The following is a 24,316-nucleotide window of genomic DNA, read 5'->3' as shown; positions in this document are numbered from 1 at the left end:
TATGCGTGTAGATTGTCCAAAAACGGTTTTCACAGTCTGTCGGCCACGGGCGGCCACGCCCACCTCCGCCAGTCAGCCACACCCACCTACTTAAGGCTTCGTTGCTCGCCCACTCATTGTCAGATTGCAGCAAGATTTGTCCAAAATTGGCGTCCATTTTTGCCTCTTCTCCAGAGATTTTCTCCCTCTCCAAACTATAAACGCTCTCTAAACTCGAGTATCCAAACTATTAAATCTCTATCCAAACTCTGAACTGACCACCACTCGTTCTAAAATAGTTGCTCGGGTTCCACCGCATCACATTGGCAAACTTTGGGTTAACTAACGACTTTAAATTGCCCGTAGGTGGACTTGAGTGGACCGCTACACCGCCACTGCCTCTTTTACGTTTCAATCATATTCAAAGTCATCATCATAAATTGTGACCACTTTCATTCCAGCGGTCTCGTCCTCTGTGACCCTCGAAGCTCTGCTTTTTTTTTTCTTAACGGCAGACTATTACGCAACGGCGGCCGAACGCTCACATTGCAGGAGAAACCTTTTTCGGCGATGACCTCACTCCATGAGCTTCTTGAGAAGGAACGAGCGGCACAAGTGAGGAGGGAGTACAACGATTTCCGTTTATCGGCGTTTTTTTTTGTTTACGCTGACCTTCGCGTGGTACCGCGCTGGGAGTTTGTGGAACATAGCGACAATCGCCAGGGCGGTGCCAAAGATCTCGCTGATAAACCGCCATCTGTTCCGCGCCGCTGCCGGACAGGCCGCTTTGAATCGAAACCCCATTACACAGCGAAGCCCCCGTCGGACGTTCAAACCTTCCCGATAACAATCGTAACAACAACCCGGAGGGTTTCACATGCCGCGCGTCTGCACGATCCGAAGACGCCGTGTCGCCGGCGTGATTGAAGACCCAAACAAAGTCCTTGTTGCTTTAGCCGCGGCGTCTCGTCAGACGTCTGCGCTTTCTAACCCCCGTAAAGCAGATTTTCGCCGCTCACTCGAGACGACGATGCCGGGTAACAAATATAAAGTTAACTGATGGAAAGATAATTAACGTAATGCATGAACTGGACATAAAACCATTTTTTTTTTTTCTCAACTTCTTGTTGATACTTGACCATTAAAGATGTTTTGGATACCAATTCGGAATGTCAGAAAGAAAATTCCCCCAAGTTAGGTCCCAATATCGGGTTCACGGCAGGACAATCGATAATTTATTGAACCGTCGTTTGACAGCACCGCCGAGCGTCGGCGACGGGGTTGCGAGGAAACGAGTCAGTCCTCATCATGGTCGGCCTTTTTTTTACGAGGCTCCCCCCAACTCAAAGCTCCCTCACCGCAGATATTTTTGTTTTACCAAAGCCATCGCTCTGTCGATTCAGCCCGGCGGCCTGGGACATCTGCGGCGTAATAAATCAAACTTCGACATCGAGATCAAAGTGTTTTCGGACAAAATACATGCACCTGCAAAAGCATCGGATTGTGTTTAAAGCGGGGACCTTTTGGGAACCGCCTGACAAAAATTCCAATGCCTTGCTTGTCCAAAACAATTCTCTGGAATCATCTTCTCGGTGGCTGCACAGCGAGGACATCTGCACTTTGGTCGGGGTCAGGCGACTGGCGGGAACACTTGTTGGTGGTCTTGTTGTTAGTTTAACCACAAACGTCTGCTTGACATGCCGATGAGATCTAACCCAAGTGATCTTACTTAGCAATTTACAATCATCATCAAGGTTTCAAAAAAAGCGCAATCGACTCTTGAAGTTGCGTTGAAAACAGATTGCCTCATAGGAAATAATGGCAATTGCAATCATCTGTCCCAGGGTCAAACTGTCACCATTCAGTTATCCCTAAAATCCAAAGAATAAGAACAACCCACTGGGAGGGATGTTAAAAATGAGTTGCTGATTTCACACGTGATGACGTTTTCTTTGACGTTGTGTGTACTTGTCAGTAGAAGTACACACGTTTTAAAAAAAAAAAGATGAAAATAGGCGTACTGATTCAACCACTTCACTTCGATGAAAGTTAAAAAAAAAAGTATTGGCTGGAGTGTACTCAAGCACAAATCCATAATAATCCATAATATACAAATCCTAAATCAGCACAATTAAAAAGAGAAGAATAAACGCTATTGCGCAATGGCTCGTGCGTGTAGGCCAACAGCGTTCCCATTACTCTGCTAACATTGTCAACTGAACGAACAAAACAAAACAAAAAACAAATGAACAATTTTCTTTTCTTTCCGTGCGCGCGTGCGTGCGTGCGTGCGGGCGTGCGGGAACCCACCCCCGAAACGCTTACAGGCGGCACATCCCCGCTTATTCGAGAGTTTTGGGGGGCTAAAAAAGATTTGAAAAAAAATCAATGCAGTTATAATGAGCATCAATTATTCGCAGATTTCTGCTATTCGTGGTCAGGCCTGGTCTCTTCCCTCCGCTGTACTCAAGTAAAGTACCTGAAATATATTTGTACTTAGTTAGTTTCCACCACTGATATTTGTGTACACTTGAATACAATCTGGCTTCTCCACTGGCTTCTTTGTTTACAGCCCACGCTCATAAATTCTCCAGGTTTTATAGGACATCTGAGGAGAGCGTGCAAGAGGGCGCGAGGCAAAGCGTGTCTGCATGCAGGCTCATTGAGACGTCCACCGTATCCCCTGCAGGCTATCATTACTGTCAAGCGAAGTGCGACCGCAAAGCAAAACCATCCCCCCGGCCAATTCGTTACGATGCCGCCTATTCTATTTCACGCCGGTTGCCGTGGACACCAGCTCTCGCGTTTCCAACACGAGTGCCTTTTAGACGCTTGTCGACGGCGCATTGAAAATGCGTGGCGGGAGATTGATGAGGCCTTCAGTCAAGTTGATGCATGGGCCTCTCTCGCTGTCTCATTTTCCTCGGCTACCATCGGAGTGCCAGGAGGAGTTTCGAGAGTTAGCTCATCCGGTGAGAAAAAAACTGAAAAACAGCCCCCATAAATGCTGATCATGCAGATTTTAAGTGAACTTTTCCTTCCCCTAAAATGACTCATCAGTACAATATGGAGGAGTCCCTCACGGCGCGTTAGGAGAACCACTGCAGATCTTTTTATTCGGCAGCTTCCAAGGCCTCGCTGAATTGGGGATGCCTTACTCTCCTTCCGCGCTTCATCAGGACTTGACACACCTTTGCGGTGAAACAGCTTGTGGAAATCCTTAGTACTACCGTTCGAATGGACGATGTCGAAGATCTACTTTTTCACATTTAAGGCCATTGTGACTGACGGTATCACTGTAAACAATTACAAGCATCTGCATCCATTTGTTTGTCGCTTGCAACATCAACACGCCCACGCGCTTGCGCCACATTGCTCAATGTTGACACACACATGCGACGCGTGTGCGACGTAGTCCGATCAGCGGCGGCGGCGCACGCTTTTAGACACCGCCACGGCCGCTAATCCACACCCCTGAGGCTAATCTGCTTTCTGGGATTAGCTGCCGAATTCCTCAACCCGGCAGAGCGCAGCAACCCAAAGTGTCGCATAGAAAGTCGGATCTGTTACAAAGCATTTTATTTTGCACACGTGGCAGCTGCAGAGCATGGAAACAAACGTTTCGATAAATAGTATAAAAAGTACATGGTTAGGTCATGAAACATTGGGGAGATGTATCCTAACTGATGCATTCAAAGATTGTATTTACATAAGTGGAACCTCTAAAGTTGACCGCAATCCATTCGATGATCATTATTCCATTTTAAAACCCAAAGTAAATAATGGGAATGGAAATAGTCCGTCAAACTGTTGCCAACAGAAATGCTTTGTGAACTGTACATGCAATGGCTGCAATAAATTATGTTAAAAGCACTGGAAAAGTCAGCTCACAAATTTCAATTTTAGTGTTAGACTAAATTGCCTTGGTCCATCAAGTGTCAAATTATGATTGCAGTGATTGGCTGGTGACCAGTCCAGGGTGTACCCCATCTCTTACCCAAACTCAGTTGGGATAGATTAACCGCTGCTCGTCAAAAAATAGCCTTGATGAATTATGGATAAATCTAATGATCAATGAGTCAATTGTTCATTTTTTTTTTTTAAAACATTATTCCCAATGAGAAGAATCAATTGATCCAATTATTTTGCTCTTCCCTATTTTCAGGATCTTCGCAAAGCCAAAGAAAAAGAAAAGTCGTCGTTTGAATTCGTTTCTTTTGTGAGGTGTGCTGTCGCCAATCGACGTTTTGTGCGCCTTCAAAATGGGTCAAATTCTGAATTGTACGACGAGGTTGGACTTCAGAGGTTCCGCTGTAGTAAAAGTGAGTGATTACATGTGCGTGCGTGCGTGCGTGCGTGCGTATGTGCCTAGTTTTTCTTAAGCGAGCTAAACATCATAACAAAGTGGGACAGCTACGATTTAGTGCTCAGCGGGACAACACTGATGGAGTGGAATTCATCCAAGGGTGGAATGCGAGAGAAAAACCAAAGAAAACACAATGACGGGGCCAAACTGGTAGTCGCATTAAGAAGGAATTGCCGCTAACCAAGTGTTTTTGCCGCTTTTCTGCATTCTTCAGCAATGTCGTGTGAAAGCCCACCGTTTGTTCAAAACGTTCCCCCTCGGTAAAATGTGTTTTCACTTATTCCTGCATACCGCCACTACGAGGGGTTCGCGCCCGCCGCCTTCGCCGTCTGCCTCGTTGCATCCAAACATGTCCAAACGTCTGTTTCGGTGGAGCCTTGAAATGTCGAGAAAACGCTTCCACCAGAGAGAACATTTGGCCACCTCGACGCGAAGTTCCCTATTAGACAAGCGTTTATCCCAATCTGTCACTTTCATGGTTGATGACTACATCACAACATCAATAAATTCTCAGCGAGCATAGCACCGACCAACTTAATCGCAGCTAACTCGGCATCTCTCGGTTCGTTTTGAGCCTCACAAACACACAAAACTGTCGAGGAAAACTGTCACAATAATATTCTAATAGCTACACTCTGTAACTGTTTGTACGCAAGCAATGCTTGAAGTTCTTTGTCATCGCCTGGTTTGACAAAATGTCAGGTTTTAGTACGTTTTTCCATGGGGGGGGGGGACATGTCCAGCGGAAGGCACTAAGGAAGGAGGAGGGAGGAAGGAAGGACAAGTCTGCAAGCGCTTCCCGGGTCGCCTCGTGAAGACGGGAGGCGAGAGGTGAAGATGTCCTGGGTGACAGACTTTGTTTGATTGCCCAGACCAGGCCTTCCGGAATCCACAGGTGTTGTTCTGGGTTGAACAAAAAAAAAAAACAAATGGTCAAATTGGAAAGGTTATCGTTGGTTAGTTGATTAGTTTTGATGGGCTGATTGTTTAAAACTTTGGTTGGTTGTCTAGACCACCATCTCACAAGTCGGCGACCTGAAGGCGACTGGACTTTGACGTTTTTTTGGAGATGCATCTACTTGAGGGAAGGCTTTATTTTGTCATAAATGATTGACTCACTGAGATACAGCAACCATTATACTATGTAGGGGCGCCGATCTGAGGAAAGATGTTCCGGTTGTTGGTTTGTTTTTGCGTTTTTGCGTCTGCTTGCATTGAGGCAAAACGGGGCAGTGACCCAAAAGTGAAAAACGTTTGCTGTGTGGCAGTTGGCACTCATTTTAAAAAGGACAGAATGGACTCGGGTGGAACTGTATCTCCCACTATGTCATCAGTCAAGTCATACAGACGTAGGATCTTCTAGTTGTCTTTAGTCTAATGTGGTTGTATTCACAGGAATGCAATCTGCCTGGGGTTCCCAATTATTCCGTTTTGTAGCGAGTCGGAGGCGCATTAATTGTCCTCGAAATGTGAAGTTGCAGCCAGAAGCGACGGCGCTTGGCAGCGCCGGAGCTCCAAAATCCCAGTAAGAGCCGCAATACAAACACTAGTTGACTGTCTCACAGCCAAGTGGTGGCCTGGCACATTACACGCTCTTCATTCTGCAACACCACTTTCTGACTTTGCAATCTCTATAGAGGGCATTATGTGGTGACAACACATGGCTTGTCATTGGATCGCCACTCTTTTATTTTTGGACGAGCTTGTGTTTTCATCCTGTTTTCCATTTCATGTTATGGAGGGGCAGCCTTCTACTTTGAATGGCTTTCAGGGATAACAGATATACGAGAAATACCTTCTAGTTTCATGTCTGTGCAGAGGAACTTTCTCTTCGGGTATCCAGAACACTGCGGAAAAACACACACCGAAGAATCACTTCCAATATTCCAACACGTGGATGCACTTGCAAGGCTTTTTTAGCAGACGGAAGGGGAACAAGTGTACGGTAGCCTATATGGTGTTCGCTTACGCTTGATGCTGCCGCACGAAATCTGCAAACTGACGGTCCTTGGCGTAGAGCTCGATGATGCGTATCCTGTCTTGGATTTCCTGTCGGAAAGGAGCATGACGTCACGTGGAGATAAAAGGGTACACTGAGCAGGCGTAGGAGTCGGCGGTGCGATACGGCACAGTGACTCACCTCCTTCGTCAGTTCGCTGTTCTCGTAGATGTGTCGGATCTCCTCGCTGCTGAAGTCGGTGGAGGCTTCGGCGCTGGCGCTGCTGTAGACGGCGGGAGCCTCGGGGTAGCGGCGGTAGTAGTGGCTGTAGCCCGTGGTGGCCTCGCTCTCGTACATGGGGTTGTACTTGGTCGCCCTCTCTAGCGACGGAACGCTCTCTGCACGCCTGTGGAAAATCGTGACACAGAGTGATGAATTCAGTTCAACCTCCGTCTGCTTTAATCAAAGTCTAGTTCATTTTCCACCCGAAGCATTGTTGGAACATTGGCTACTCTGGCGATAAACACAGTTGTAACAGTGCCACTCCTCGTCCTTAGCACGGCTGGAACGGTACAGCTCCTCGGGCCTTGCGCGGTTGGAACCGTACAGTTCCGGTCGGAACATTTCCCTTCCTTGGCCCTTGCATTGTTGTAAGAGTCCAGTCCCTTGGTCAGGTGTGAACATGGTAATCAAAAGTCTGGCGCGGACCAACTGGTTTCCAGTGAACTCTGCTTTGGTTCAGCCAACATGCAAACGACTGAATTTGGTTTCTTGGGTCAGATGAGAACATGGTAATCAGACTCAGTTACTGACCGAATCAACCAGTTGGTCTGCAATTGGCTAAATCAGTGGCGAGAAAGCAATCCACCTTGATCTGATCCTATAGCAAATTATTCAGTCCGATTTTTATGGACTGGTGCGAATGCCCAACAAGGGAACACTTATCGATGTGAAAACGATCTAAAACGAAAAATATTCGAGGGAGCCAGAACTGAAAAGAATGAGCTGTAATACAAGTACTCGTAACTCCCTCCAATAAAGCTGAATAATTCCTCTAAGCCTACAACGCACTCCAGATGATCACAAGGACAATTGGCTTAACACTGCAAATCAGCGTCCTGTCGGAACAGTAAACCGACCGAGATTAGCAGTTTTTCTCTGCAGGCAGCAACACCACGCACATCACTTGTGGATGGAGGACATAGAATGTGTCCTTCTTTGGCGTGACTGCCAAAAAAGGATAACGAATAAAGAGGGACAGAAGGGGTAAGTGAAGATTTGTGTGGTGGGTAATGTTGCCAGGCAAACTGCCAGTTCAGCCCGAGGATGTCGCCACTCATCCTGACCCCGGAAACAAAACGTATTCTGTTTGAAACATATTATGCAGAGCTGCCAACCAATAAAAATTCCCTTACAGAACAATTTGTCCGAATTTCCATGTTTAAAAATGTTTGTCATAATTTCCGTGTGAGTCATAATCATAATCGTTAATAAATTATGGTTTCAATATTTGTTATTTTAATGTTTTTATTACATCAACCTTGTAATGGCAAAGTACCAGTATATGACATTTCGACGTTCCATCATCAAAAATATCTGTCTATGGATTAATTCACCTTTACCAATTTTGTTTTCAACCCTGGTATCAAAAACAAAAAGCACAAGTCTATTCAAGCAGATTTGGTTATATTACATATTTATATTCCCTATATCCACAATTGCTGCTGAGATGATGCAAATGTCCCCACTGCGGGACTAATAAAGGTTTATCTTATATTACAGATATTTATTAATAATAAAAATGTACTTTTAAGCTGCCCACGTTCTGAAGTGACGTTTGCAGTGACGTACTAATTAATTTCCGGTTCAGACGCGGCGTCCTGTGTGGTTGTGTATTTTTCTCTAAACGTATTAATTGGCCTATTATTTTCTTGTTCAAAGAAAAAAAATCCGCTCCAGCCAGACCGATGCGACACTTATTTCACTCATTTCGATGTTTTGCGAATGCTTGTAACGTTAGCTTAGCAATTAGCACCGCCTGCTCCTTTTCTGTCACTTTTGTAAAAAAGCATGCTAAGTGCAGCTACCATGGAGGCGACGATCAGCGACTTACACTGCGATGACACCAGACGCAAAGAGAACTTTGGTGTCCGCGGCTCGGCGGCCAGGCGGCGTAATAAAATAGCTTGCGCCGAGCAGCTGTTCAATGTGGACGCGACGGTAATGTCAGACAATCAGTCGATGTCATGTCAATCAGTTTTATAGCCGTAACGAGTCAACGTTCAGTAATTTCTGCAATAAAGTACGGATGTTCCGTAACATTTGGCGGCTCCGCAATATGTGAGGCCAGGAAAGTCTTACTTTTTCAAGCCTTGATAGCACACCCGCACTCGGTATAGTCGCCCCCTGAACTGTAGATTGTTTTACTAGTTTACCTGCTTCATACCATTCGCAAGCATGATACATTGCACGATTAGATCAGTACACTTCCCTTTCTAGTACAGTTAGAATGTTCCCTTCTTTGGGCCTAGCGTGGTTGTAACAGCGCACTTCTTTGTCTCTTGCCTGGTTTTAACGGTTCACTTCCTTGACGCTAACACAAGTGGAACAGTTCTCTTCTTTGGAGCCAGATGGGTTGGAATGGTACACTTTCATGTCCCTAGCACGGTAGAAACGGGACACTTCTTCAGCCCTAGTACGGTTCTAAAGGTTCACTTTCTTCACAGTTCACCAGTCAAGCATGGTTGGAACGGTTCACTTGCTTTGCTGCAGCGCAAGTGGAACCGTTCCCCTCCTTGGACCCGGCAGGGTTGGAGAAGTACACTTCCAGTTCGAACAGTTCGATAGAAAATAAACAGCTTACGCCGAGACCTCAAAAACACTTCACGAAGACTTACGTGTCCTAGCAAGACAAGATGACATTCATGAATGACTTATCTAAGCTGAAGTCTGGTAGAGTCTAGTCTAGTCTGTGAGTTCAGGCCTTCGGGGTATGGGGAAGATGCAGGACGTTTCAATCACAAATGGTGAAGCGGTGAAAAAGTTCCCTTACCGTATCGGGTCCTCTGACTCATCCTTATCGTACTGATCCCGTAAAGTCCTGGCGAGGAAGAAGATGACTCCAGACGCAACCATGAGGAATCCGGCCACTGAGGCCACCGCGATGCCGACCACCAGAGGCTCGGATACGTACTCCTCGCAGTGCTCTCCTCGGTACCACCAGTTTTCTCCGACACGACACCTGGATAAGTCCATTTTGTTTTTACAAGATCTGAAGCGGTACCTTGAAATGTGACCAAAATGCTTCTCCTATTGGTTCGATAGGACTGTCAGCAGGAGTCTTTTGCAGACCAAAAGACTTTGATTTGTTTCTTGTGTGAGCAAGTGTCATGCATTTGGCTCCGTCTGTTCTGTGCTGTCTGATAAGGAGCAGTTAGCTTCTCACACTAGCCACCGACTGATTAGCTGCCATATGCTTGTTACTTGTCTTCAAAAGGTAGAGTATTTTTATATGTGCGTTTTGTTTTAACGTTTCAGTGTACGTACATTAGGGGCTGTGTTAAAAATATCAGGTCAACCGTCATTTTGTTTACTTTATGAGGTCCCCCAGACGGCATGAAGTACTTTATTGTGTTGTGTTGTGTTTGGCGAAGAGCCTCCAGCGCATCTGTTTATAGTTATTTGGGTAAAACCGCAGTGAGCACAACAACCACATGTTCCAAATCTCCCCTTTGTCAGGTTCAACCACATGCATGGGCATAATAAAACAACAAGAAAGATTCTATCTGGGACATTGAAAAAGCCTACCTGAGGCACGGTATTCTTTTAAAAATAATTCGAACGCTTACCAGATATTAATATGGAGTCAAAATGGATGCCACGCGTCGCACTATGAGGCATTAGAAGCATGTATGGTACATGGTTCATCCTCTTTACGACTCTGCGGGTCGGTTGTTAACGCAGTAAGACTTTGATTCATCTCAGAGGCTGCTTACATGCCTCGGTAGGTGCTGCTCTTTTGGTTAGCAACGGGTTTCCTCAGGGCTCGGCAGGTAACGCCGCAAGAAGAAAAATATAGCCAAGATATATCCCAAATCGAGGCGAAATATGATTGCTCTTTGTCTGCCAAAGTATTTCTTCACACCAGGGCAGTTTTTGTGTAAGTATTTCAATTGCTTCAAGCATTTTTTTTTTTCCTTACAAATCTTAATAAAGTATTATAACTTGTTATTATTACTGCTGATGAGTAAGATTAGTTTAAAAGAAATACCACAATGATATAGGTGTCGCGAGTACAAACAGACTAGTTCCAAGGCTTTGAGGCTATCGATTTGGACTTGTTTTTAGATTGGCAAATATTTGTGCTTGAATTTAGTAATATAGTCCTCATTTTACTACGACTAAAAGACCAGCTTTTGAAATGTAACTATGTAGAACCGAGACACTGACAGGTGGATACTTGCTGAGTCGCCTGTTTGAGGGAGGCGTTTATTTTTCTGAAGTGAATGCGGACCACTTATTGGCGTGTGTGGTGTCTACACAAGGGACAGCCACTATTTGAGGAAATGTGGTATACAATAGGGTTACATTTTTTGAAAGTACTCCAATTGAGTATTCTATGAAGGGTTCAAGCAAGTCCACATTTTGTGAGTGGAAAAAGTAACACAGTGTTCTGAGCTCAAACGCACTACGTCGTATATAATTGGGACGCTTTCTCGGTATGAGATGGAGCACGGGACGGCGAGACGTTGGACTCGCGAGCAAATCTAAAAGCCGCAGGAGACGTTCTGCACTCCTCCCGCACGTTTCGACGCAAAAGGCGAGACGCGCCTGCTGGGATTTAAGCCTCGAAATCCTGCAGGCTTGCACGCCTCACCCACGCACACATGGATCATTTCCCCCCCCTAATCTCCACCCACCTGCAGATGGCTCCCTGGCCGGGGATGATGTCACACTTGCCGTCGTTGAGGCAGAAGTCGTTGCGCAGCTCGCAGATGCTCTGACAAGGCAGGCCGTCCACGCTGAAGTAGCCCGCGTTGCACACGCACTCGGCCTCGCCCGACCACTTGTTCACCTTGCACTCGGCGTACTCGTTGCACGCCTGGAACTTGCACGGGTCGGCCTGGTCGCCTGCAAGTCGCAGAACCGCAGGAATGTTATGATGCGGTAAATGTCAAAGCGGATCAAAAACACGTTTAGTGCATGCGGTATCGGCCTGTCAATGAGAAAGGGGGCTAGTTTGTCTTTTTAGCACATACATGTTGGGGTGCTAGTTGCAGTTTGTGACAAAGTATGTTAGCACACAGCTCTGCGTTTATTCTGGTTGATCCAAGTTACAGCGCTTCCACAAATCCGCAGGCCGCGGTTTACCAACGAAAACAGTACTGTACGCTGGCAAACCAAATTAATTACAGTAGCTTGGTGGCAAGGTGGCTTTTGGTCTAATTTCCACCAAACACAAGAGTTAAGGAAAATTCAGCACCCGTCCCTCTGTTTCCAGAGTAAAAGGTCCCGAAATACCCGACTGGCACTTTTGTTGGAGCATCTCATTTAAGTCACGGATGAAAATATTCAAAACCACAGCGTACCGTGGCGAACCGAACTGAACTTTACTGCTTGTTGGCAATGTGGCGTTCGGTCTCAATTGCATCAGGCAGAACAGAACAAAGCATCAGCAAATGGGCTCCCTGTTTCCATAGTAATGGGTCCCGAAAGGGCCCTATTAACAGGGTCCCGATCGCATTTCAGTAGTCGATCCTGGTATTACAAACCTTAGTGTGGAGAGCCGAACAAAACCTTGGCAAACAGAAGAGTTTGCTTCATTTTCACCTTTTCTGCCTTTCCATTGTAAAGGCTCCCAAAATGTATGATTCCATTTTGGTTGGAATAAAGTTCCCCGAACTGTTACTGGACCATCGTACTTGGTGGACAAGTTGACTGAAAGTCATAGTTTGCTTCAGTTTTGAATGCTACGTTTCACTGATGTTGAATGGAGCTAGCCATGCTGCTTCCCATTGATTGGTGAACGGGGGATTGGGATCATCCCGCTGTGGAAATGCAAACTTGAGCAGAGTATATCAAAACAAACTGTACCGTGGAGAAGCAAACGGAACTTTACCAAGCAGAGCAGCTCGGTTTAATTTGAGAACTTGTGAATTTTGGGGCTGTACCGTTCACAGTAGTATAGTACATTTCTCTTGTCGTGCGCTGGTAGACCTCCTGTCTGTTGATTGGTTGACATCAATTACAGTGATAAGTGTGGAACCGTAGGACTGATCTTGGTTCACTGATCTGAATTGTATCAATTGGTCGAAATACTGCATGACTACTAGACCAAGCGGAACAGTTTCAGTTCCTTTGAATTGTAAATGCTCCCAAAATATGTGACCCGTAATCCTACACTCTGGTTTTCTTGGGGTACAATTTAGCACATAAAGTAGAAAGAAGCATGAAACAGCAAACTGATGTGAAGTTGACAAATTGTGTTTCAGATGTTCGTGACAACTGATCATGTTAGCAGCACAGATAGCAAAAACAAGAGTGGCTAAGTTAGCTTTATTGCTATAGGTGCACCAAAACTGTAAAGACGATCCTTCACAGTTGTCATCTGTTTCTGCGAGAGGTTTTCTGTCGGAATAATAAATGGATTAGCCGTGTTGGTTCTATCAGCCAGAGAGCAATAAAAGAAAGCCGACATGTGTTTGAAATTTCTTGCTACAGAGGAGGAATATATGACCAGAAAAAAAAAGACCTTAGTCATGTTTTTTTTTGTGTGTGACCTCAGCAGTGTGCAAAGCGTGTGACTTAGAAAGACTTTGACAGTCTGCATTGCAAACATAAACACGAGTCACCGTTTTCAGGGATGGAATATTAGAAATATGGTCTCATATTCCGTAAAGACGTTTTCCAGGTTGACGTAATGGGCGTGACGGTGGCCTTGATGTTTGGTGGTGAGTTAGTTGATGTCATGTCCCGACAGAGCTGCTGCACCCCCGCTCACCTGAGGAAATACTCTTTTTTTTGTTGTTGACTTTTTTAGTTTGGGGGGGGGGGAATCACACGAATTGTGTTGTTGTTATACCAGACCGCCATTACACTTCACGCTCCACTACACGCGTCCCAGTCTAGAAATCTGGCAGCAAAATACCAACCTGACTCAACGTCCAAGGAGTACTTATCGATGGCCAGGTTCATGGTCTGGTAGGCCGTGTTGCAGAAGTCCTCCAGGATCAGATACACGGTGGTGGTGACGCCTTGAGCCACGGGCTTGCCGAACTTCATTCGGCTGTTGACCACGATGCTCCCGTTGCGGAAGTTGAGGATTTCCAAGTTCTCAAAGTTGCTCAGGTTGGACTGGAGGTAGGGCACAAGCTTGAGGACAAGATTGCACACGTGTTAGTGAAAATATACGGTAGATTACCACAAGTGACTTTTCTTTTGAGGTGTACCAGTTGTAGGAAGCGTTGCTCCAATGCTTTGTACTCTGGCGAACTCTTGTTGAAGAGATCCTCAGAGAAAATCATGTTGGTCACCCTCAGGCTGAAGAACACCATGAGCGCTCGGCCAGGGTTGGCCGGCATGGCGATGCTGGCCGGATCGGTGCCGTGTGACACGCTGAATGGGAATCCCGTGCTGCCTTCTTCCGTGTGGTTGATCAAACCGTAATTAAAGACGTCATAAGCGAGGTCTTCCATGGGAGAATCGTTTTCATCACTGTTCTGGATCTAAGGAACAAAGGTGGTTTCCTATGAGTCAATCAAATCGGTTGTCAGCTAGCGTCATCCTTCTTACCTCCTTCACCACATTCAGGCTTACCTCCACGAGTGAAGGGACGACGATCTCGGGTTGGCCCTCGACGGCTCTATTGACATCAGCGACACGCGTGAAGGGTGACTCCTTCTCGGCAGACATTGAGGTCGGTTGGGCGGGGCTCAAAGGAACGCTGACCGATGATTCAAGCGTGTCCTTGTTGACCAGCAAGATGTCGTCATCTACGAGATCGTCGGTAATGATTTCGGAAGCTTCTGGAGGTTCTTCAAGTGGCGTTGGCGCTTCCTCAACTGAGTCCGGTGCTTCCTCTGGAGTTTGTCCTTCACTCTCTGTTGCTTCTTGCATGTCAGCTTCTTCAACCGCAGGTTCCCCATGATGTTTGGAGTCTCCTTCTTCAGTTGCCTCACTCGCTACATCAGGAACAAAATCGTCCTCTGCTGTTGCACTCGTGAGGAGGTCTTCGGTGTCGACACCATTGTCCAGATGCTCCTCCTCCAGAATGACCACGTCTTCGGTATCTTCCGCCGCCGGCGTTGCCTCCGGCCATAGCAGGTTCTCCAGCTCGCCCGTGCCTGAGGCCTCCACCAACGCTGGCGATTCAGGAAAGATGATGCCATCTTGCTCCTCAGATGGGGGAGGCTCCTGCTGGTCTTTGTCTGGGGGTTTATCTGCAGCGGTGGTCTGCACGGTGTTCTCCAGAAGCAGACCCTCTTCCCTGATGCCTAAAAAAAACAAATCCAGTGAAACTTGGAGGGGCGGGGCGTTGCGTAGGCGACACAAGTTTGGCTCATCTTTGGATTCTGATTCTGGTGGAGATACAATCATCTCCAGTGAAGTGATGACAGTTTGATAGTCAGTGGTGGAAAACATCTTCACCGCAATGCTCCATCCACATTGTTTGCCATAATAGAAAAAACCTTGGCAATTTGCTGTTGCCTATCTGTCTAGTCTATTCCTGGTTCCTATTGGGGCTGATTTGGAGGAATTCCATAGTACAGCAGTCCCCAACCTTTTTTTGCACCACAGACGGACTTCAGGTAAGGAAATACATAGAAACAAACAAAAAGACAATGGCACCCAAAGTCTGTTTCTTATGTCCAGTCCAGTCTACGGCGTATTTTGTTTTTGATCGCCGTCAATACAGAAGATTCTACTTCCCAAAGATGTGGGAAATGGAAGGAAATGAATCAGTGTTTTCTTGGTAGTTTCAAAAGGCTTGGTTGTCTCATTTGCGATCCTGTTACCGCATATTACGTGGAGCGGGTTTGGTGCACACCTGCGGCGAGGAACTCGTAGAGAAGCACGGACGATATTGCCTCTTATCGTCGCTTCCTTTTTAATGAAAGTTGTAGGCTCTTCCTCTGTCTCCTCGTTTGGCCTTTTACCCTTTCCCAAGAAACTTCCCAAATATGTTTTTTTTTTTGTTTTTTTTTGTTTTCTTTTTACTAGCTTGAAATCTATAACAATATGTTTTTGTTCAGTCTCTCTGTGCGGGCCGATACCAACTGGGCTGTGAACCGGTACCGGTGGTTGGGGAACGCTGCCAAATAGGAGTTCATTCATGTACTTGGCTTAGCGGTGGTTGGTTTTCCATAACAAAACAGATTGAAAGATGAAAATGCTCGACCAATGACGTCAGCCATAAAGGATCGACTTGGATGGGTTGGAACCCTAACTGACCAGCTCCTACAAATCATACTTCAAAGTACTGTCGTTGACAGAACCATAGGAACTCTTTCAAGACATGGGTAACATTTGCATGTGTTGACAACGCGGTTTGCCAAAAAGACTCACTGCCAGTTTCAGTTGCAGAAGTGGCGACCACAGCAGGAGATGAAATCTCAACACTCTCCTCCAGGACAACAATGTCACTTTCGGACGTCTCCGACGTGTCTCCTCCGACGCTTCCGAGCAGCAATTGGTCTCTCTTGACGTCGTCCATGACGTCGTCCAGGACGGGAACCGCCGCTGGTTCGTTCTGCGCCACAAACATGATTCGTTGTTTAACGCCAACAGCCCGTTCAAGGCATGGGACATCTGTTTTGCATCGACAAGATCTGAGGAGATCCTGGAAATTCCAGAGAAAAATCTAATTCAAAAACAAATAATGTAGCAAAAGTATTTATGAGAGAAAAATGTCATATTTTTGCATTGGTATTTTTTTTCAACAATTAAAACTTATTTTTCAAGAACAAAAAGTCTAAATTCAAGTCTACATTTTTTTTTTTTTAAGTTGTATTTTTGTGAGAAACAAGGTTAATATTTTGCAGGGGAAAAAGGAAAAGAGAAAAAATATTTTGGGGGGAACAAAATCTTAATAATGAATAATGTATAATCATAATCTTAGTAGAATTGTCTTTTTTACAATAAAGTTGTTTCTGAGAATAAAGTAGTGTTTTTAAAGAATAAAGTTGCATTTTTACAAGAATAAAGTCGGAATCTTATGAGAATTATGTATTTTTGAGAAGAAAAAAAAGATGCAATCATGCAAGAATAAAATCATAATCTTATTAGAATTATGTTGGATTTATTTTTTATTTTTTTTCCATACTGCCAGAGAGGAACAAAAACTGTAATTCGTGTCTCAAGCTGAGAAAGGTTCGGGAATTATTTGTATTATTTTTTTCTTTTTTGCTTTTAATGTATGACTAATAACATTTCTGAGTCCGTTTCAGTCATTGGTCAGATTTTCAGTCACCGCCGACAATTTTGCCGTCGACACGTTTCTGTACGACTTTCGAATTCTGTTGAATCGTTTTGGTGAGAATCACTTGAAAATGATGTCGTACGTGTTTCAAATTGACTTCATATTGGATAAAACAGCCAATTGGATACATTTTTGACAGTTTTTGGGCAAGGGGGGGCGCAGACAATGTGCCCCCACCTTAAATATGGCGAAATATGGGAAAGCCTGAATTGTTTCGCTTTACAATCTTGGCTGGTAGGCCTGTTGCGGACGAGCGTTCCGATTTAGCGTGCCAGTTTTTCTTCACAAGAATTGTATATTTCCATCAGGGCTGCTTTTCGTGTCCCACAAAGGGAATCTGTCTTTGTGCCGGCGCCAAAGTTTCTCGAACGCGATGCCAGCATCAATATCGTGATGAAATGATCTTTTCCAAAGAATGTCTGAAAAAGCAACGCAATCAGCTGAATCGAGGATTGACTTGCAGCTTTTATTTACTTCCCGATTTCTTTTTTTTTTTCGTTGTTTTTTTTTTTTTTTTTTTTCGTTTTACGGAATTATGGGTTTCAATTGAGTCAACCGCCAGACGTCATTTTGAGCAGCCCGCCGCACGAGTCGAGTCAGACGTTAGATGGCATCGCTTGGCCCGAGAACAGCGGCAGATTATCGCAACAATAAACAAACTAATCCGCTTCATCCATGGTCGTCCCTGTTCGCTGGAAGTGACGTCTGCGTGACCTCGGAAGTGACGTCGGCTGGACCTCGGAAGTGACGTCTGCGTGACCTCGGAAGTGACGTCTGCGTAATCTCGGAAGTGACGTCTGCGTGACCTCGGAAGTGACGTCTGCGTGACCTCGGAAGTGACGTCTGCGTGACCTCGGAAGTGACGTCTTCGTGACCTCGGAAGTGACGTCTGCGTGACCTCGGAAGTGACGTCTGCGTGACCTCGGAAGTGACGTCTACGTGACCTCGGAAGTGACGTCTGCGTGACCTCGGAAGTGACCTCTACGTGACCTCGGAAGTGACGTCTGCGTGACCTCGGAAGTGACCTCTACGTGACCTCGGAAGTGACGTCTGCGTGACCTCGGAAGTGACGTCTGCGTGACCTCGGAAGTGACGTCTGCGTGACCTCGGAAGTGACCTCTACGTGACCTCGGAAGTGACGTCTGCGTGACCTCGGAAGTGACCTCTACCTGACCTCGGAAGTGACGTCTGCGTGACCTCGGAAGTGACCTCTACGTGACCTCGGAAGTGACGTCTGCGTGACCTCGGAAGTGACGTCTGCGTGACCTCGGAAGTGACATCTACGTGACCTCGGAAGTGACGTCTGCGTGACCTCGGAAGTGACGACCAAAACTGGTCAATGCCTTTTTTTTTTTCATTATTTTTATGTGCGGGGTCTGTCACAAATAAAAATCATCTTTTTTTTTTTTTTTTATTTGAAAAATCCTTATGCGCGGACCAGGCCTTAGATATCCAGCGCCGACCACTGACCAGTCCAAGATGGCCCCTCGAGTGTGTACCCCCCCCCTCCCCCGCTGCCTTGCCCAAAGTCAGTCGGGGCAGTTAGACTCCAACGCGCACGCGAGCCTAAATAATATAAACCGTATAGAAATCGGTGGATCGAGGCCCGATAAACTGGAACAGGAGCTTGCGCCCACTCACCGAGGTTTCTCCTGCAGGGTGGGCGGTCTCGGCGGTCTCGGGGGTCTCGGGCACTAAATGGAAGCAAGAGAGAAAACATCATGAATACAAGATGACCCTTGAAAGGCGAACGTTCGATGTCTTTGAAAAAAAAAAGAGTGGATTAAAACCATCGATCACTATTAGGGAATTAACCCTAACCCAAGCCTGCATCTTATCCAATGTGATTTAGGGCAAAAGGCAGACGACACCTGTGATTGGCTGCCAATCAATCACAGGTTATTGGTCGCCGGCGAAGCGCCAGGTGCGGCAGAGGAGGCGAACCTAACTTGGCGAGCAGATGCGCGTGCGACCTCTCCGCATCTTCCCACGGCCAAAACAAAGCCTCCTCCAAGCGTGCGGAGTGAAAATCCCCGGCGTCTCCCATTTCACGTGCGCCTGGCTTTGCGGCGCAGTCGGTGACAAGGACCCAAACCGCAGCGCAGTCGGGTTACGCCGTCCCGAAAGCCCGCCGCTCTTATTTGTTCATTAAATATGGCCCACTTTTTTTTTTGTCTTCTTTGTTTCGCTTCTGTCCTCTGTGAGGACGACAGCAGACAAATAAGAAACAGATGAGCGTGTCAGAATGTTTTCTCAAGTGGCAAAAGCGTCGCGTCGCGTCGCGTCGCCGCGGCGTCTGTCGAGCGTCTCGGGTGACACACGAAAGGTTCGCGTCGGACGGCGGAGCGAGCTCCTTCAGAAGCGCCGACGGGCCTCACCGCTCTCCAGGGCGCCCTTCAGCAGGTTCTCGGTCACGAAGGTCTTCAGCTCGCTGATGGCGTAGACCAGCGTCGGGTGCTCCTTGACCTCGCGGTACGAGTTCTCCACCCGGTTGGACTGCAGGGTGAGGTAGTCCAGTTGGTCGCTGCTGATGCCCGCGTCGTCCACCGCCAGGGTGACCGCGTAGTCCACCACGATGCCGTCCAGCCTGGGTGAACAGATTTCTATTCAAATTCTATTCAGCGGTGGCGGGGTGGGCGCCTTGCTCACATCACCCCGACAGTGCTCAGGCAATCCAAACGGGTCATGTGATCAATAACTTGAACTTGAACACCACCCCAAAAAAAGGGCAAAGGCGACGTTCCTGAAAGCTCGAGTCCACACCGACATCAAGATCTCAACACCCAAAAAAAAAAAAAAACAACCGTTATTGGAAGTCACACATCCCGCCAGCGTTGGCACGACGAGCCCCTCCCCCAAGGTCAAATCAAGGTTTCTTGCTGAAATAAAAAGTGCGCATGACGTCTCGTCATGTGACCGAGCACGCTGTTCAAAGCAAACCCAAGCAATACTTCTTCGAAAATTGGGGGGGGGGTGTTCGTGAACCAACGTTGCACTTTATTTTAGTGCCCGTGCTAACGTTAGCCGCTAGCACTGACCACAGATGGACTCCATCGTTAGCTGCGACACTGAGTATTTCAACGCCGCTGCTAATTTTAGCTACCAGCGCAAGTTACACTTGTTTGACTGTTAACTTCGGACATTGCCTGTACAGTTGCCAAAGCTGTTAGGGGGGGCACAGTTTGACCCGAGAACAGACTCTTTCTATTATTTCCTATGTGAAAATGAGCGTCTTAAGCGTCATTTCTTTTCTTTTTAAAGCTCCAATGATTGTTCTCGCCGGCCTCCTCTGACCTCCCCGCTGATCCACCTTAACAGGTGACTGAACCCTGCTAAGACCATTAGCACAAGCAGCTAGCGAGACGCAGAGGACACGTGCACACTCTCTCAGCTACACACACACACACACGCACACACAAACACACACTGATGAGGATCTACGGGCTTAAGGAAGTGGTTTTTTAAGGCGCAGTTCAAGGTGGAAGCAGGCCGACTCACCCCTGCAGGTCCTTGTGAGGCCTTCATGAAAACAAGGAAAAAAGCAGTTTGGAAGGAGCGTCACCTCTGCGCGGTGTATATGGCGGGGAAACAAAAAGGGGATCGGACGCAAATAGGTTGAGGTGGGATGAAGCCACGTGAGCGAAAACTCACCTGAAGTCCATCACGGTCACGCTCTTAAAACCAGGAAGTCCAGACAGAGCGTCCGTAATCTACACAAATACACTTTGTTACTATGTTGTCGTACTATGTCATTTATTTAAATGATTGTGGGAGGGATCAAATCATAGAAACAACTCATAGTACGCAAAACTACAATTGCAAAAATAACAAATAAAAACCGTTTGCACGCCTTTTCGAGTGCCTCTGATTAACAGCAAAGCAATTTCTCGCGTTCTAGTAGGATTTTCCAGTCTTTGGGTTTGGGTTACCTTCTGAGCGAGGTGTCCGCTGAGCGTCTGATAGTGCAGCGAGTCGGAGTCGTCCAAGTCATCGTTGTACGCGACGCCCGTCAGGAGGATGCTGAGCTCCACCGCCTGCTCCGACATGGCCGCCGGGAGCGGCTCCACCGGAATGTCGTTGTCCAACTGCGGCGGAACAAATCAAAGGCGTCAAAAAAGAGGTCACAGGGTCAGATAGCCTCAATGTGCGTGTTTCGCACGTGGACTTCACCTCCATTTCTGCCCCAATCACAGCCGCTTCCTCCGCTTTTTCGAATGAATAACAACGAATAATAATGAATCATTTTGATCTACGAACTACGAACTCTGGATCGCGGTCGGGAGCGTTGTTCACCTTCTTTGGCAGGAGCCCCGGCGGGCGCGGTCGTCACGACGGGAGCCCAAGTGCTAAATGCAACAAAATATGGATGATGGGCAAAGCAGCGCTCGGGCGAGTACAATGCTTATTATCATATTTGAGATTGAGCCCAGTGATATGAACAATTCGTTTTGCAGCACAACTGTATGGATATGAATAACATTGATATTCTTCATACTGGCAAATGAATTTTTTCATGACACATTTTGAAAAGTATTATTCATATATTGTATGTAATGGCTATAATATGCAGTATAGTTACATAATACTGTGTAATATTTGACCTGTAACGTTGAAAAACTGTATTTGTAGAAATGGCTCATCACTGTGTACCTTAATGAGAAAATACACGACTTTATTTATTGAAGTGGCTATTGATTGATTGATGGCGGCCCGTCGAACACGATTCGAAGATAATGAAGTCACGTGACCTCACCTGCATGTATGTTGTCCAGACCTGGTGGGTTCACTTCACATGATTGGAGGGGGGGGGGGGAGGCGGTAAAAAAAAAAAATAATCAATTGAGTGAACGCGCAAAACGATTCCATGCTGATGCACGATTGAGCGGAATTACCTTTTCAAGCCGGGCGCTGACATTTTCTGCAAGTGTGGAGAAGAAGACGGAAAGGTTAGCACCGGCGTTAGCCGCCCGCTGACTTTGTCGTGGTTGCGTTGTTTCGCCAACGCGAAGCACCGAGAGGATTGACGAAGGTCAAGGCGACCGCACGGTGGATGCCGATGTGCTTACGCTAGCTGCTGCTGCTGCTCACGGCTCACGTCGGCAAACTCCGCATGGATCGGTGCACTAGGGACCGGTCGACCTTTTGGTCGCTAACGTTTGCAATGAAAGCCAGGAAGTTGGTTCAAGTTGGAGTTAGCAAAATTTCAAAATGTTTACAAAATTGTATTGTAATGGTGTGCAAATGCAGTAGTGGCTTGAGAGCCAAATCATCAAATCATTTTTCCCCATTGGAATGAATGGACGTGCCATTAATCCGTTCTTGTCTCGCTGAAAAGTCCAACCAAAAGGGGACCGGTGGGTGGTCGCGGCCACCGTAGACTGAAGGGTAGCCGGTAATATTTGCCGGTCAAGGTTCGATCAGCAATCCCCATCCCGTGTCGACGGGGCAAAGATTTCCATCAGTTAGTTCCTTCATTTTTCATTGTTTTTGTTCATTTTCCCGTGATCACGTGACAATAATGCTGACTTGTCCACGTACCTTTTTGACCACCTCCTGGTGCTCCTCCGATTGGCTGAAGTAGGCGCCAATGTCTCGCGCCGTCACAGCCCCCTCCTGGCACTGGTTCATCCAGCTCTGGTACTCCTCCTGCTCGGGGACGCGGTCCCAGAAGATTTTGAAAGCCTCCCACACCGTCTCCTGGCACACTGGAGACACCCCAGGAAGGCAAGAGAACCACCAAATCAATACCGGAGAGTGGACTAGTAGAGCATTCAGAAGCTCCTGGATTCTCACGTCTCTTTCTTCCGCCTTAGGGTCCAACGCTAAAATTCCTTGGCTAGGTTTAACTCAAATTTCTGAGAATCTGACCGTGCAAATGCAAAAGCGGATCCTCTCCAAAGTGGGGATCATTTGCATGTAAGAGGGGAAACACCTGAGTTGACAACCATTTGGAGTTTGCCCAATAAAGTGAAGAATACAGTTCAGACTGTACTGTATCGTTTGTGACATCTCGCAAGACTTCTCAGCAAATCTCACAAGACTTTGGTCTAGTAAGCATCACAAGCATGAACTCAGCAGGCAAGTTTTTCTCGCTTTTTGGGGGGTGGACAGGGAATCCTTGGGGAGCGGTCTCCTGAATAATTGCAAAAGGTCGAGAATAGAACAAAGTATGGATTTACCTCTGAGATTGAAAAAACTGAGGTGGTTTGCGACCACCTGCTCGGGATTCTCCCGTGCGCACAGCTTGACTCCGCTCGGGAAGAGGACGTTGCGTTTGCGTCTGGTCACAGCCACACGACCTCCTCGGGACACGCGAACGACACGCCGGAACGACACCGCTTCTCCGCCGAATGGCCCCTCGAGTGGACCCGTGGAGGATCCTTCCAGTATGGCGTCTAGCGGAGGCATAAAGAACACCTCAGGCTTTGACCTTCGGAGGAGGTCTGATGAAGTCATACATACCTGTCCTCAGGTCCAAAAACATTAGCACTAAACTAAACGAAAGACATTTCCACAAAATGGACATTTTCAATCCCTGTTTAGATCCCGAAACCAGTAGTTCCTCTTGAGTTTTGCAATGATGTCCTACAAGTTGGCATAGTTAATAAGTCTCCCGCTACAGACGGAGGTCACAACCCTTGGCGTAAGCGACCACTCGTTGTTTTCCGCAAAAACAACGGCAACGCGGTGACATGCTGCTCACAAGACACATCCTGGCTCAGGGCAGATGGGCAGATGGGCAGATGGCTGCGGGGGGGGGGGGGGAGAAGATCTTTGAACTTGCTCATCCTGTTTAAGCTAAGCCTTTTAGAGGAGTTAGTGGAGCGGCCGGGGCAAAGGAGAAGGCGCTTAGTGCTGCTGGAGGAAACCAGCATGCAGGGAGAAAAGGAAGAAAGAAGTTTGAGACCACATGAGAAAGAGAGGAAGGTTCTTCTCAGCAAAGGCTCGCTCGCTGAAATCCTCGAAGTCTACCGATAGGGTTTAACCGGTTTATAACAACTGCATATCGAAAACCTCCCCTGCAATGGCCGGCGACCAGTTCAGGGCTCACAATTTTGACTTTTCTTATACAGCTCACTAAAAACGTTTTATTATTGTATTGTTGTTTTCTTCAGGAAAAAAAAAAGTCATATCCCTATTGCTTTATCCCAACTTTTATATTCATATTCTGACTTTTTTTTTTTAAAGATTAGAAGTGGGGAAAAGTCTTTTTTTTTTTTCTTCTCTCTGAATGCAGCATTACCATTTTATTCTCACAATGAAACATCTTTTTTTCTAACAAATTAACAATAACACTTCCTTGCAATGTCCGTTTTTTTTCCTCATAATCTGACTTTTTGTCCAAAATTACATTTCTCTCAAATTGCTGCGAATGCATTCCTTTTCATGGAAACGTTTTTCTCAACCCAAAAAAAAACAAAAAACTGACATTTCCAAGTGGCGACTTTTTTTTTTTTTTTTTTTTTTTTCTCCCCCCCCCCACTAAATGGGCCCTGTTCACGTGACCAAACCAGAAAATAGGCCGGCGGACTTCCTATGCGCACAGCGATAACTA

The 24,316-nt window shown here is 46.6% G+C and overlaps 1 protein-coding gene across 1 annotated transcript; it reads right to left on the bottom strand.

The window, feature by feature from the left end:
* Positions 1 to 3,550: 3,550 nt before the first annotated feature.
* Positions 3,551 to 23,501, bottom strand: impg2a (interphotoreceptor matrix proteoglycan 2a). The gene is made up of 22 exons (XM_061792569.1): positions 23,224 to 23,501; positions 22,941 to 23,156; positions 22,300 to 22,466; positions 21,654 to 21,679; positions 21,515 to 21,547; positions 21,055 to 21,107; positions 20,932 to 20,966; positions 20,691 to 20,846; positions 20,413 to 20,471; positions 20,260 to 20,280; positions 19,140 to 19,348; positions 18,403 to 18,455; positions 15,849 to 16,032; positions 14,100 to 14,776; positions 13,733 to 14,008; positions 13,436 to 13,655; positions 11,204 to 11,414; positions 9,337 to 9,525; positions 6,486 to 6,690; positions 6,315 to 6,394; positions 6,141 to 6,192; positions 3,551 to 5,248 (listed from the first exon to the last, which is right to left on the bottom strand). Exons 1-21 carry the CDS (start codon positions 23,285 to 23,287, stop codon positions 6,150 to 6,152), a joined length of 3,177 nt encoding a protein of 1,058 aa, XP_061648553.1. The 5' UTR covers positions 23,288 to 23,501; the 3' UTR covers positions 3,551 to 5,248; positions 6,141 to 6,149.
* Positions 23,502 to 24,316: the final 815 nt, after the last annotated feature.

Source organism: Phyllopteryx taeniolatus, chromosome 12 (assembly GCF_024500385.1).
Source record: "Phyllopteryx taeniolatus isolate TA_2022b chromosome 12, UOR_Ptae_1.2, whole genome shotgun sequence".
In the NCBI taxonomy this organism is placed as follows: domain Eukaryota; kingdom Metazoa; phylum Chordata; class Actinopteri; order Syngnathiformes; family Syngnathidae; genus Phyllopteryx; species Phyllopteryx taeniolatus.
Note: the sequence above shows the minus strand (reverse complement) of the source record. Positions and strands in the feature narration are given on the sequence as shown.